Source organism: Xiphophorus hellerii, chromosome 1 (genome assembly GCF_003331165.1).
Source record: "Xiphophorus hellerii strain 12219 chromosome 1, Xiphophorus_hellerii-4.1, whole genome shotgun sequence".
NCBI lineage: Eukaryota > Metazoa > Chordata > Actinopteri > Cyprinodontiformes > Poeciliidae > Xiphophorus > Xiphophorus hellerii.
The window spans coordinates 19277855-19292359 of record NC_045672.1 but is presented as its reverse complement, the minus strand read 5'-3'; the positions used below and the strand labels follow the sequence as shown (position 1 = coordinate 19292359).

Below are 14505 nucleotides of genomic sequence, written 5' to 3'. Positions count from 1 at the left end.
GTCATAGACTAAATTCTGATTTTCGGAGCAGAGAGGATGAAATGAACCCGCCTGCCTGTCCTCAACCTCACTGAACACTTGAGGGATCAGCTTGAGCATCCTGCTCATACCAAGGGGACCAACATACCCATTTTGGCTGACTTATGAAGAAACTGGTTGAAGAATGGAATGCCATCCCACAGCTATTTGTGACCAAGCTGGTGACCAGGGCAGCTGTGTTTCTGTATGGTATTTCATTACACTTTTGTGTCCCCTGTTTATTAAATCAATAACTGAATACTTTTTCTAGCACCCATCACAAAAAAGACATGAACACTGTAGAGTTAGGTATTTATTTATTTACTGCAAGTCATCTGGTCATCACAACATTCACTAACATAATAATTTCCTGACATTGTGCAACCCTCTTCTTTTAGGAGAAGGAGGTGTAGGTATTATACAAAATAAAACTTTTCCGGGCTTTCTATCATGCTATGATATCATTTCCACATCAAACATATCCAGAGTGTTGTTTTGACTCATACATTTTCCAGAAACCATTTAATCTCCTATGGATGGGTTTGCATAAACAATACAGTGTGCCGCCTATTCACCTAAGTTCCCATTTGGACACCTGGTGGAACTGCTGAGCTTATCAAACAAACTACAATGCTCAGAAAAACAATTGTAAACAGCATCAATGGATCAAGTGGAGATGCATTATTGTGATGACTGACGGAAGGGGAGTTTTGGAAAAGGTAGGAGGTTCTTAAGGAGATTGTTAAGGCATCAGTTTCAAGGCCTCATATATGACTTTAATGCAAAATCTAATTTCTTTTGTTGTTTTTGATATGTGCAGTATTTTTAGACCAACTGATGGTAAAATATTTACTTGATTGTGGCATAAAATGACACTATGTGCCTGGAAAATACATAATACTCCTCATTTAAATACATGCAACATCATGACAAAACTTAATGCCAAGTCCAGGAAAATACAAAGAAAATGTTTTATGAGACATGTAGCTTAAAAGAACACAATGCTTATTAAAAGTCAAAGATCTTCTATAGAAATGAAAACATTTGCATTGAGGTTTACACATTTTTCCACCTAATTTGCCCCTGCCTTCTATTTGCATATTTTCAACCCTGGGAAGACATTGCTTCTCATCTGGCAGACTTGTGAGACATGTAATCACCTGACCTAGTCACAGTCACCAGTTCTTAGAAAAGGATGAGTAGGCGTGATTACACTAGGTATCATTGCAATGATGATAGGCTGCTAAGGTTCAACACACCATCACACACACACACACCCTCACACGCAGTCAGTCCATCACACATATAAAAACAAAGCTTACACTACTGCTGACATAGAGTGTTGTTACATGTCGAGTAGAGGCGACAGCTTTGTCTGAGGATTTGTTTGCGTACCTCGCCACAGTGAGACAGCTATGCACAATTCTCTGTGGCAACTTTAAAGCCGCGGCGGATCTCTATTATGCTTGGTAACTTTGTGCAGTCGTTGCTTCATTTGAACTGAAGCAGCACCTAAAACACGGTCTATACTGCACAGAGCTATCCGCATCTACAGAGGAATCAGTGATATGTACAAGCTGAGATATCCACAGTATCAAAGACAGATACAAACCACCACACAGCAGCCATTTAGGCAAGGGGATAAGGCCAGTCTCTTGTGACAAAGCAGAAGCACCTGCTCTCCTGTCTTTGTTGCACTCTCTGGATCTGCCATTGTCTGTGTGCGGGTGTGTGTGTGTATGTGTTTATCTGCATTCAAACCTATAAATAGAGGAAACGTCTTCCCTGGCGCTCACTCCAGTGGGATCCTCTCATGTTTTAATTAAATAAACTGCAGCAATAAGGCCCAGCTGTGCCCTGCATCCCCGGCCTGCGTCAGTCAGCATCCGTGCTCAGGGGTGACATACGTAGAGGCCGGGACGACGGTGCATTTGAATACATAAGGATGGAGGCAGATGGCGAAGAAGAACAGTGAGATGGACCATGCCATATAACTGGGGCATTCTGCACAGAGGCCACCTGGGTATCAAAGGATGCCCTGTTCAGGTGTTTTGGATGGGTTCCCCGATGTGCAAACCAGGAGCTTGATACATTCCTTTCATCGTTCTCCCCATATCATCTTTCCTTTTAGTGGTGTTCACTTTTTTTTTATTTAGTCTATACTACTGTTTAAAAAGCTGTTTTCAATCTATTGTTGACTTGCAGTGAGGAAAAAAATATATAATAGTATAAGCACAGCCAGAAGTCAAGCTCACCCTGTTCATTTAAAACAGTCACGGTTTATTTTTCCTAACGTTTATGCATGGTAAACCAAATGAACCTTCTGTTCAGACCCGATGCTAACGCATATCCTGGCTGAATGGCTCCCTTTTCTGCAGCGAAAGTGAACAAAGCAGATGTGAGTGCACCACCAAAGCTTTTCAAACAGGCCTTGCCCCACATGCTTTGCTGCCAAGCCACACATTTCTGCTCTTCAGAACTGGAGTCTAAATGCAGCAAAAATGAATCTACCTTTTAACACAGGAAAGGGGCAGTGTGTGTTGTTGTGAATTTAAAGATGCGGAGTGCCTACATGTTACATGTGGTGAAGTTGTCGTTTTCCATTAGCAAAGGTAGCTTTCCTGGCTTGTCTGCAAAGGCTGGTTTGAACTCAAGGTTGGGGTTAAAATAGTTCCGTTTGTGAGTGTAGCAAACTGTCTGTATGAAGAGTCATACAGACACAAACCATGTGTTACCGCTTTAAAATGTCTCATATTACAAGTTACTGGCCACATTTCACTTTAAGAATCAAACTCTTGTAACATTTAGTTTGTCCTGAAAAAATACCACAGTCAGCACTTGGACTACAGGATAAAATATAATGTTCAAACAAACCAACGTCACTTTCTATGTATGGCTAGTACACCAGCATCATTTGTGTTTTCCACAGAAGGAGCTCATAAATAGGACCAGGACAAACTGAAATAACCAACTTATGACGGATCCAGTCAAACCAGTTAGCCCCACCAAGCCTCTGCTTGCAGGACAGACACCAAATAAAACAAACACCAATAAAAAAAAAAGAACATGATTCAAGGTATGTTATTAATTGCAACATAGTAAGGTGTGCTGTTGGGAGGTAATGATCTAATATTTAGCTCCTTTTTGTTTGCACAGATGAAGTCATTTGCACAGATAGTCATCAAATCTGTTTAGGCAATTTGTAGAGCTCTAAATTTGCATTTCATAATATTTATACAGCTGCTTTATGGGCCTTCTGCGCTATACCAGTTGAAGCAATACCAGCCTCAACTGGTATCAGTTCAAAACATTTATTACAGTTTGAGTTATGAACAAATTTATTATACTTATCACAAATTGTTTCAGTGTGATTATTCATGTTTCCATTCTTATATTATGGCTTGTGTATGGTCAGAGAAATATTCTGGCTAATCTTTAGTCCTCTGTCTTATCTAATTCATCGAAGTTGTATTCCTCAGGTAGAAAGTCAAAGACCAGATCAAAATGCTTCATAACCCAGCTGGCATCTGTCCAAAATCTCTTGTTAAGAATAGTGTTTCCAAAAAATAACAAATTATTCACTCTCAATGATCTTCACTGTTGAGTACAATTTTTGTGATCTGGATGTTTCTCATAATGTTCAAATAGCTTTGCTGGCATTTTTTATGATGTTTTTAAGTTGCCCAGTTACTGGGAGGAAAATACAAATTCTTTAGACAGTTGAATTAATTTTCTGACCAATTGTGAACTGGCCATTTCCCCTGTACTTTGTTTCAGTTTTGAAGAGAATAGCACCAAAATGTTGCATTGAATATGAATTTTACAAGCATGACTGGGTTGCACAAATCAGCATCAAGCTGCCTTTACTAAGCACTGTACAATTACTCAGGAAGACTCAGATGCATTACTGGCATCCATAGCATTTCTGTTAACATTCCCATTTAGCACTGCAAATTCTGGTTTTGCAAAATACTTGCTCAAAGACTCATATCTGACCACAAGTTCAGAAACCTCATCTAATGCTTGTGAATCAATATCTCTGGCTGGGTCCTTTTTCTGCTAAGCTTCCTCTCCAAACCCTCACATGATTTCCCAGCTAGGCCCTGCTGTAAGAAAAACACACACTTAAATGGCAGTATTTAGTAACAGCAGCAAAAAAAACCTGCTTGGTTCCCGGTTAGCATGTATAATTAATGGACTGGTGCTGCTGGTCCTTGTACTCTTTTTAAGCTAATCCCCAAAAGGCCATGTGTCCATTAAAGCCCTGCAACAGTCAACACCATGGAGGATGAATACGGCCGAGTACAGCTCTCATACACCATCAATGCCCGAGCTAAAAAAAAAAAGTGAAATGACGGTATGATTATATGTCAATCATTTCCTGATTTGCTTGTTTTTGTCGTATTTAGCAGAATGGCCACTCTCAGTAACTCTGGTTTACTGTCAGACATGTTCTGCATTTAAAAATTGACTCATTCGACTAAATTATCCTCAGATGGTAAGAAGTAGAAATCAGTCAATACTCATTCTGATGAGTAACAGTGATGACCTTTCTCGTTGTTCATTTTAAAAGAGCTAAGTGTTCAATACCTATAACCCTGCATAGAGATGCGCCAATCAAGCTTTCAGTGGACAATACTAATTTTTTTAAGGTATGACCATTCAGGATTTCTTTTTCCAACTGAGGACTTTACCAAAGTAGAGAGCATCAACATGTACATGGTGTTGGACATGTTAAGGAGGAGTTCCTAATTTAGATTGTGCCAATACTTTTAGTTACAATGATAGAGCATAGTCATCCTGATTGCTGATGCTCAACTTCACATTAATCTGTCTACTTGACAGTAGTAAGATAACACTTTTAAAATGTGGTAGGCTAAGACTCAAAGACAGAAGCTAATGCATTTCCCATCTTTAAAAGTCATGCATTTAAAGTCAAGCTCCATGCTTTAGAGACAAATAACAAAGGGGCAATAGTTGTGGTGAGAAGCCCCGTAAACAGGGGACCACTAAATGCAAAGTGAAATGCAATGAATTGCATGTCACGCTCCCTCATGAGGTTATCCAATGGGAGAGGAGTGTCAGAAATGGCAGCATGAGGGTGATAGGTCAACACCATTTGATGATAGCAGTACATGACTAAATGACAAGTGATGCCATAACTGTAAATAGTGTTACCAAAGCAAGAAGAGAAAGATTTTAGTTGTGAGTGCTAATAAAGGGTAGCATTTCAGAGCTTAAGCTAGAAAATACTGGTGGTGACAGAAAAACTGCCCACAAATTTAAAGGGTGGAGTTGCAAACAGTAACTTCCACTATTTATGTGATCACATAACATGAGCCTCAATTTTTAAACAGAATATTTGAATAATATCTAAATTTAAAATGAGTAATGAGACATTTCAGAAAATACTGTGTTTTATAGCAGGATTTAAAGGCACGATACCTCAATGTTTTATTATTGTACATTTTTTCAATACCTGAACAAGTTTTATTTTTTCTGGACCAAGTCATAAATATATAGAAGATGAGAGAGGAGAATATTGGAACTAAAAGATCTCAAAGTATTTGTGATTCTTTTCTTTGGAAAAAAATATGAAACTGTAGGGTTGGATTGAATTTTTGTCCAGTAGTGGAGGAGAGATGTTTACCATTTTTCTATGCAGAACCACATGGCAGTAACGTCTTTCTTCAAAATATGACATGTTCTGTAACTGGGCCTATTTACTTAATGTAAAACATGCTGAATCCAATTTCATCTGGATTTGTATAAGTGGGTGTACCACAGGAAACAACATCCCAATATTGCAGTTACAACTTGATAAATGTATGTTTGATGATGCTAAATCCCAACAACAAAACACCGGCTGCCCTGTTAGAGTTTAGCTACACACTAACTTGTCTAAAATCACTACAGGCCACTGCCCTGCTCACTAGTGGTTTTAGCTTCAGAATACTGCCCTTAATATGGTCAATCACCAACTGGTGTAGGGTTAAAGTACAGGAAAACAATGTCTTTGTTCCTAAGATTTAGCTGTCTTATAGTTTTAAGCTAATGTCCACCTTGGCCAGGACACCCTCACAAGTCATTTTGTGCACAAATAATAACGTACAGTAAAAATGAATTAAAAAAAGACTAATTCAAGAGCTCAATTCTTACAACACCGAATTTGAGCAGTCAAGTTAAGCAGGGATACTGAAGTTAGAGTTGCATCGTTCACACACGTTTTCCTTGATCTGCTCTGATCTGCGATCGACAGCTAAATGACCAAAATCTAAGTGCTACTTACAATTTAAGTTAATGACATAAAATAGTCCTTAAAATAAAGAAAATCAAATTTGGTGCAGAATAATTCAAGAAAAACATACAGGACATGAGAAAAACTAAACTTAAATATTTTAACTTTTTCGCTGATCATCCGGCAACACTACTTGCACAACTGTATGTTGATGCAGTCTACATCTCTGCATTTCTTCTCTCCAAATGCTCTATAGTACTTTGAGACCTAATTATTGTTTCTAATGGCATACTATGCAGCATATTCCTGAATAAACAATGAAAGAAGTACCTTTCGCAATATGTCAAATCTTGCTACTTACAATGATTCAGTCTCTTACATATGGTAAGTTGGGTAGAGTTGCTTTTAGTTATCTCTATGAGTCATTCACATTTACCGCTCATTTTCACTATTTATATTTCTGTTGTGCTCCACACACCCACAAATACATTTCTTGACCCGCCTCTGGTAAAAGGATATAAAATAGAAACATGACTGCTCTAATGTATCTGGGCTGATAAGATAAGTGGACATTGCTGTACACTGGAATGCTTCAAAAACGGAAGATGGTTAATTGACTCAAGAGCTGTGATATGACTGGTGTTGCAACAAATAAGGAGAGGAACAAAGAAGCAAAGGAGAGGAAAAGACACATTAATGAATTAATAACTGGCAAATTGTGGACATGTGATATTACACAACTACATGTGACTAACAGTCAGCTTATGATGTAAGGAATGCATTGCTAGGTTGAAATTTACTTTGGCCTCAAGAATGTACACTCTTAATCAGATCTTTGCCCTGCCAAACACAATCAGACAACAACTGAGGCTGATGACTTAATGGTTTCCAAACGTGTATCAAAGGGTATTAATAAGAAGGCCAAAATACTGCATTTTGGTCTGTGTCTCCAGACATCGGGCCACTGTAAGTACTGTGATCCCAGCCAAAAGGCCTAGTAACATCAGCCAGATTATAATAGCCATGCTCATCAGTCGCACTGTTATTATCACGGCCAGGTACATGGATATTATGGGATCAGCATCCAGCCGAGTCTCATCATCAACTGGGTGATACCTAAGCTAAGCAGAGACGCATGGTCGAGCTGTCACACATGACCTAACGGCCCATACAAGCAACCTCACATCCTCATCATCCTCCTTCGGTCGGCCAATTCAGAACAAAACCTCCCATTTCATGTTACTTACCGATTCCGGGGGCGGAGTAGATGAAATATAGTACCGAGGTGGAGAGCGAAAAAAGGAATAAAAGCCCAAGGAATGACCTTCTCCGGAAACGCAAATGTGTCGGCATCATACAGGCAGCAAAAGCACACACAGGCACGTTTTGCTTTTTTCCAACGACGACTGACCAGCCCCGATGTGTCCAGATGCCTGAGCCAGCGAGTCCGTGGACGGTCTGGGCTAAATGAGTCGAATCGAGCGCTAGGTCTGCGGCAGCAGCAGATGAACAGGCGACGAGGAAGTCAGTCTATTTCCGCGGCAGGTTGCAAAAAACAAGGATGGGAACGCCAGCATTCAGCCGAGACACTTGAGTCCCATTCCTGAAGAGAAGGTGTCGGTTTAAATTCGGGGTATGTCCTAATGGGAGGGAAAATGGCCAGCGAAGATTTCGCGGATTAAGGGGGCCTGGTGGGCTCAACGCGAGACCATCCTTTCGGTTCCACCGATGGTGTTTCTTCCACTCTTCGTTTTCTGCTGCCTGCCTGCCCAACCCTATGAATGGAGCGGTCTCTCCGCAGAGAGAAAAAAAGAGCAATACCTCAAGTGGGCGTTAACGCAGTAGCTCCTACTCAGCGCAAAGTACGTACGGCGTAGACGACGTAACCTGGCAACCAACATTGGAATAAAAAAAGCCTTCTCGATAACCTTCTCAACGATACTGGAAAGCCAATGACGTATTGTATGACCGTAAGCTATTTGCCTCAGCCAAGATAACAAGACATGGATTCACTGATTGATTAATCATTTCATTTCAGTTAAATCAAACTTTTCGATTCTTAAAACTAATTTGTCATTCACAGAATTAATTATAGGTCGAGAGTACTTATTTATTCTTAATTCAGTAAGTATAAACGGAATTTAACACAAAGTGCCACAATGCAACACATAAAAAGAAAATAAGTGTATATTTAAATAAGGGATCTTTAAAAAAAAAAAAAAAAGACTACAATCAGAAATGCAAGATTCAATTTCTGATGTGATTAGAGTGTGATTATTTCACAAAAATATATTTAGTTTTAAAATAAGAAAAACTGAGTAACTTGCGGGAGGAGAGCCGCAAAGGCAGTTTCGACACTCTGTACTGCAGGGTATGAATGGTATACAACCCCTACTCCTGCCTCCCAAAAGATCTCCCTCCATATGAGAATCACCAGCAAAGCACTGTACTTAGAGTTCCTTTGTTGCTTTCAGTGGCGCCACCATAGGAGGGATGGGCTGGGGGTCAATTTACATATCTCAGAGTGTTTTCTATTTACAAAATATAAGCAGCAGATATGGTGAGTTCTGTGAGGTTTGGAATAAAATTTAAGAGTTTATTTTAAGGCAATATTATAAAACTAAATTTTCTTTTAATATGCAAATAAATTAAGTCACCCACCTCTGGTCTTACATACATGATAAATAGTTTAAATGACTAATTTAAGAAACAACACTTAATTGCATTTATTTATTTATCCGAAATTATTCAGTAGCTTTTTATTTCACTGTATGCCACCTCAAGATTATAAACGCTCCCCCAGATGCTGTGTTTCTTTGCTTTGTTACTGAATTTATTTTTGCATATTATTTACATTTGTTTATGTTTGCTTTGCATCTGTTTTATATATGAAATCAGCTAAAATACTCAAACAAAAAAGGACAACTTTTTTCCGTGTTTTGGGGGATTGGGAGTACTGGAGTGTGCATTTGGGAACCAATGTACTTTTCACTAGCCCGGAGTATGGGGCTGTAAATAAATAGGAATCTAAAAATATATTGATACAACCTTCCTCTCATAATACCCATAATTTGTTAGACATTTCCCAGTAAACTATTTAAAACGTCATGTTTTTATTGCCTCAGCTGAATAAACACTGTTACATTCAAATGGGGGATATAGTTATTTTGAATAGGGACACAGTTACGTTTTTTTGGTTCGTTTTAAAAGCAATTTCAGGATTAAAAATATTATAAATGACATCGCAACACAATGCAACACAGTGAGCTAGAAAGAAAAGAAAAATAAATTCGGCCTTTCAATGAGAAATAAATAAACTAATAAAATAAAGAGGTCATAATTACATTTAATTAGTCTTATAAACTTGAGGAAACATACAAGTTGAAAAAACATAATAAGACATACCTATCTCAGGATTAAAATAATCATAAAATGATGTGAATAATCACACAAGACAAATTTAAACTATTAATGACAAGAACAGATTTCTTATCTTTTTAGTTTCCTGCATGGCGTGTGAAGCAGAGGGTTGACAGAACAGTGCAATGCCACATGGGAAATGGAGTCAATAAAAATATAATCAGCGTTCACATGACATTTTACATACATTTTTGGGGGGGCTTAACATTTACTACAACATAAAAGCATGTGCACATTTCCTACACAAAACATACACCCACCCACGTCTGATTTGTTTACTAGGGTCGTTTTAATTTTATCAGTAAAGCTCTTGCTGTCGACTACAACTCCCATCAAACATTTCTGTAGGAAGTAAGGCCGGGATGTCAACAGATACGCGAAGCTGAAGATATGAATCCGTCTGTGTTTTTTAATGCAATATATTGTCTTTAGGCCTAAAAACACTTAGTTGAGGATGAGAGGTGTTAGGGTTAAACTTTTTTCGTGGTTATTGTTACTGTTTTTCGTGAAGCTGTGCCTGTCAGACAGACTCGAAAAGCCCAACTCTGTGGACCTTTACAAGAGAAATGACAACGGCGACGAGAATGTGCTACATAAGGATAATACTCCACTTCAAGACAAGCAGTTACCTCATGATCATAAACAGAGACGACAAAATAAACTTGGCTCAACCACCTCGCAGGGCGACGGAAAGCTTTTCAGGTTGTTCGTCTTTTCCTGTTTTATCTACTGTAACTACGCTAGCAAGACTTTTTTTTTTCTTGTCTTGTCACTTTCTCGACTATAACACTTAAATCCCACACTCAGTGACAATCTTTCTGTCCTATAAAGAAAATGTGTGCATTTTATATAAAATAGTGGCGACTGTTTATTTCAGGTCAAATGTGGTAACACCTAAAACAGTATAATATTCAGTCTAAGTGTGTTTACCTTTTGGCTGTTTATTGTCTCGTAAGCCAAACATGGTCAGTTTTGGCTAACAATAAGCATAAAACCGCCATTATACCTGTCATCTTCACTGTTCTCTTCCAGAAAGTCCAATGAAACTACTGAGAATTACAGCAATGAGACCCATCACTCCACAGCAGCTGCTGCCAAGCCAACCACACCAGCACCCCCAACTCCGAAGCCCATCCTGCCTGTGCAGACCGGGGTGAAGGCCCAGGAGGAAGAACAGTCCAGTGGACTGACTATTTTCTTCAGTCTGCTTGTCATTGGTGGGCTGCTATTCATTCATTTTACTGACTAATCTGACTTTGGCATTTTCGTACATCTGCAGAAACAATAGGCTATTACAGTTGTTGTAGTGTGATCTATCATTTATTTAGTTTGATTTTTGAAATGGACTGAAGCTAAAAAAAAAGAACACTTCTTAAATAAAGTAATAGTAGAAGTTGAACAGGCTAATAATAGGTGGGTATTTGTCTGGCTGCTTACCTTTTCCTACTTAACAAATGTTCCACATCAGTGTTGCATTGAAAAGTATAATGTCTGAGGGCCACCCTGCTATGTCTACACTACCCACTGGAGCTGTTTGTCAATTGTAATGGAAAACCACCCAAACTGTATAGAGTTGAGCTGAGTTCAACCACGCTGTGGACATGTAGTGGAAAAGGGGCTTTAGTTTCTACCCCACAGCAGGCCATATGCGCATGACCTCAAACATGTCCAGCCAGCCAACCCTCTATTGTTTGTGAGGGAAAATTTTTAGCAGTCTTCTTTCAGGTGGCCAATCAGCGGTCAGTAGCAACAGGTGAGGAAGGGTCAGCGCTGCCTCATTCTTGGCTACAAATAGGAAGAGACAAAGCTTGTCATTCAGGGTCTTTCTCTGGCATTTGATTTAAATTATAAAGAATGCTTTTACATAACATTTTGACTTTACTTGTTCATTCTGTTGGCTAACCTGTTACTACTCTGAATTTAGTTTTGTTTATTAAATGGAGATTAGCTGTTGAATTTGCTTCTTGTACTCTGAGAACTGCTTTCCAGGGAAAATATAATTGTCTCTAAAAAGATTAAGGACAGAATGAAAAGTGAAAATGCACAGCAAGAAATATACATAGTGATTCACACATTAAGCATAGCCCTTCTTAGTGCATCATACAATTTAAGAGGTAAAAGTGATCAACAAAGAAAAAACATTTTTACTAACTGTAGCTGTAAATTGTTACTTTAGTCACACCTATTATCCATAATGCGCAATAGTACTCTTAATCTTTATTAAACTGTAGACATTTTTCCCTTTTACTCTGTGGAATCACTACATTATTATCCTTTAACAAACTCATGTGTTGTTTGCATTCTGAAGGTATAGTAGCTGAAGACTGGTGCATGAGAAACCATTTCTTACAAACCACGCCTTAGGCCTAAGTGTGGTTCAAATATGCCTCTGAAAATTATTTAAATGTCATTACGTCCCAATGCTATTTCTTCATTCCTCTACTCACTGCCGTTATCTAAATCAAACATCTAGAAAAGCCTTTGTAGCAGCATATTAGGTGGTAGCTTTTTTAGGCCTGATGTGAGCAAGTATGACATCATCTTCTGAACGTAGATGTATTTGTCCTAAATATTCATTCAGCTGTCTCCTACATCCTCTCTCCCTCAGGTATCTGCATCATATTGGTGCACCTGCTTATCAAGTTCAAGCTGCATTTTCTTCCTGAGAGTGTGGCTGTTGTGTCTCTTGGTGAGTACTACTCATGTAACTTGCTGCTTTGTGCACAAATATGTCCTTGATTAAGCAGTTTCAGTATTTAACAGCAATTCTATGCAAATATAAAGGGCAGGATAACAATCGGAAAGCAGAATGGGTGAGGCTAGATTATTGTCAGAATCAGCTTTATTGGCCAAGATTGTTTGCACAAACATTTGCCTTTTGTTTTGAAACATTCACAGTGTACAAAGTGTAAAGATGTTAACTTCACAGGAAACAAATTAGGCAAGGCAAGTTTATTTGTACAGCACATTTCAGCACCTAGTCAATTGAAGGTACTTTTACATGATGTAAAGAAGAAACAAGCAAGAGACGTAAATTTTTTTTCAAATGTCATAATCATCAGCATAAATTATAATGAAGACTAAATGTAATCTTTGTTCCAGTTATTTATCAAAGACAGCTCTAAGCAAACGGGGTTAATCTTGATTTAGAGGAGCTAAGTATTTCAGCATTTTTCAGTTTTCTGGGGGTTTGCTCTTGATTATTGAAGCATACAAACCAAATGCTGCTTCTTCAAGTTTGGTTCTGATTTTGGGATGCAGAGTAGACTTGAATCTGAATACATGAATGGTCTGGATAGTTGATACAGTGACTAAAGGTCCATAATGTATTTTTGTGCTTAGACATTCAGTGATTTATGAACTAACAAAAATATTTTTAAAGTCTATTCTATGAGCTACAGGGAGCCAGTATAAGGACTTTAAGACTAGAATAATGTGCTGTATTTCCTAGTTTTAGTGAGGAGGCGAGTATTAGTGTTCTGGATCAGCTGATTGACTTTTTAGGCAATGTAATCCATTGGAGAAAACTTTATTACAAGCAAAATAACTAACTTTGCTCTTTTTCATTCAGTTGATTGTTGATCTAAAGCAGGGCTTTTCAGCCTGTGGCTCCAGAGCCAGATGTTGCTAATAAATCCCTAAAAAGTGGCTCTTTGTGACTTTAAACCAAAATTATACAGAGACAAGCAAAGTTGTAAATTGTAAAGGCGTACTAAAGAAAAGGTTGGTTTTAGCCCTATGAATGTTGTTACGTGACACCTTCTTAAAATTCCTACATGACTAATGAAGTCATGAAGCAATTTTTTTCACCTTTTTCTGAAATGTTTTTGTAAACGTTAGTGTTTATTTGTTTTATTTTGTTTGTTTGTTTGTTTGTTTTTTTAAAGTGTGCTGCGTATTTAACATAAATATGATAAGAACTCAGCTGGCTTCATTCTATAAATAATCAATCAAGTTTATTTGTATAGCACATTTCAGCAATAAGGCAGTTCAAAGTGCTCAGTGTTTCAGCTGCTTGGCAGTTTTCTGGACGTTTGTTCCAGATTTGTGGTGCATAGAAGCTGAATGCTGCTTCTCCATGTTTTGTTCTGGTTCTGGGTATTTTAAACTGTATTCTCTGAGCTACAGGGAGCTCTGAGTATTATTCCTGTAGTAAATGGGTAAATGTTTCTTCTTATAATGGAAATAATTTGCATTGTATATATATATATATGTATATACTGTATATATACTTTTAGGGTTCTAGACTAATCTTGTTTTGTTGAAGTAAAGGTAAACATGACCATTAGAATCCAAAAGGTTGCTGATCCCTGATACTTTTTACTGTCAGTAAAAAAGTACACTCATTATTAGTTCTGGGGTTTAAGCATTGAAATAAAAAATCTGGCACACCAGGTTCTGAAATGGCTTAAAACTAAACACACAGATCTTTGGTATTTGTGCTAAAATGGATACCAAAGAGCCATCATTTCATTGTTTTTCAATGAAAGACAAAGTCAAAATGTAAAGGTTTATGATTAGCTAAGTATACCACATAAACCTTAGATTTTTACAGTACACAAAAAATCCGGAATCTAAGGGTTTGTTCTTGTTTTACATCATTACAGAAAGTTAAGACGATCTATGTCACCTTTCAGGAGTGGTCCATTTCTGTTTTGTTTATTTTCTTTTTTTAAAGGAGCGGTATTATGTACAATGGACTTTTCCGAACTTTATACCATGCTATAATGTTATTTCCTCATTGAAGGCATACCTGGAGTATGTCTTTTGATTCTTTTCATATTTGAGAAATCTTTGAATCTCCCCCTGGCAGCCATCCGAGGTGCCAA

At 38.0% G+C, this 14505-nt stretch overlaps 2 protein-coding genes across 2 annotated transcripts in view; one reads left to right on the top strand and one right to left on the bottom strand.

Moving 5' to 3' along the window:
- The window catches only part of b4galt5 (UDP-Gal:betaGlcNAc beta 1,4- galactosyltransferase, polypeptide 5), a 43450-nt gene extending 34981 nt beyond the window's left edge, over positions 1-8469 (bottom strand). Inside the window, exon 1 of the mRNA XM_032576064.1 lies at positions 7504-8469. Within this exon, the coding sequence (XP_032431955.1) occupies positions 7504-7612 (109 nt within the window). The 5' untranslated portion in view covers positions 7613-8469. The remainder of the gene's footprint in view (positions 1-7503) is intronic.
- Positions 8470-9918: 1449 nt separating this feature from the next.
- Positions 9919-14505, top strand: part of slc9a8 (solute carrier family 9 member 8) — a 31372-nt gene continuing 26785 nt past the window's right edge. The window contains exons 1-3 of the mRNA XM_032576049.1: positions 9919-10378; positions 10709-10893; positions 12285-12365. Of these exons, the coding sequence (XP_032431940.1) occupies positions 10131-10378; positions 10709-10893; positions 12285-12365 (514 nt within the window). The 5' untranslated portion in view covers positions 9919-10130. The remainder of the gene's footprint in view (positions 10379-10708; positions 10894-12284; positions 12366-14505) is intronic.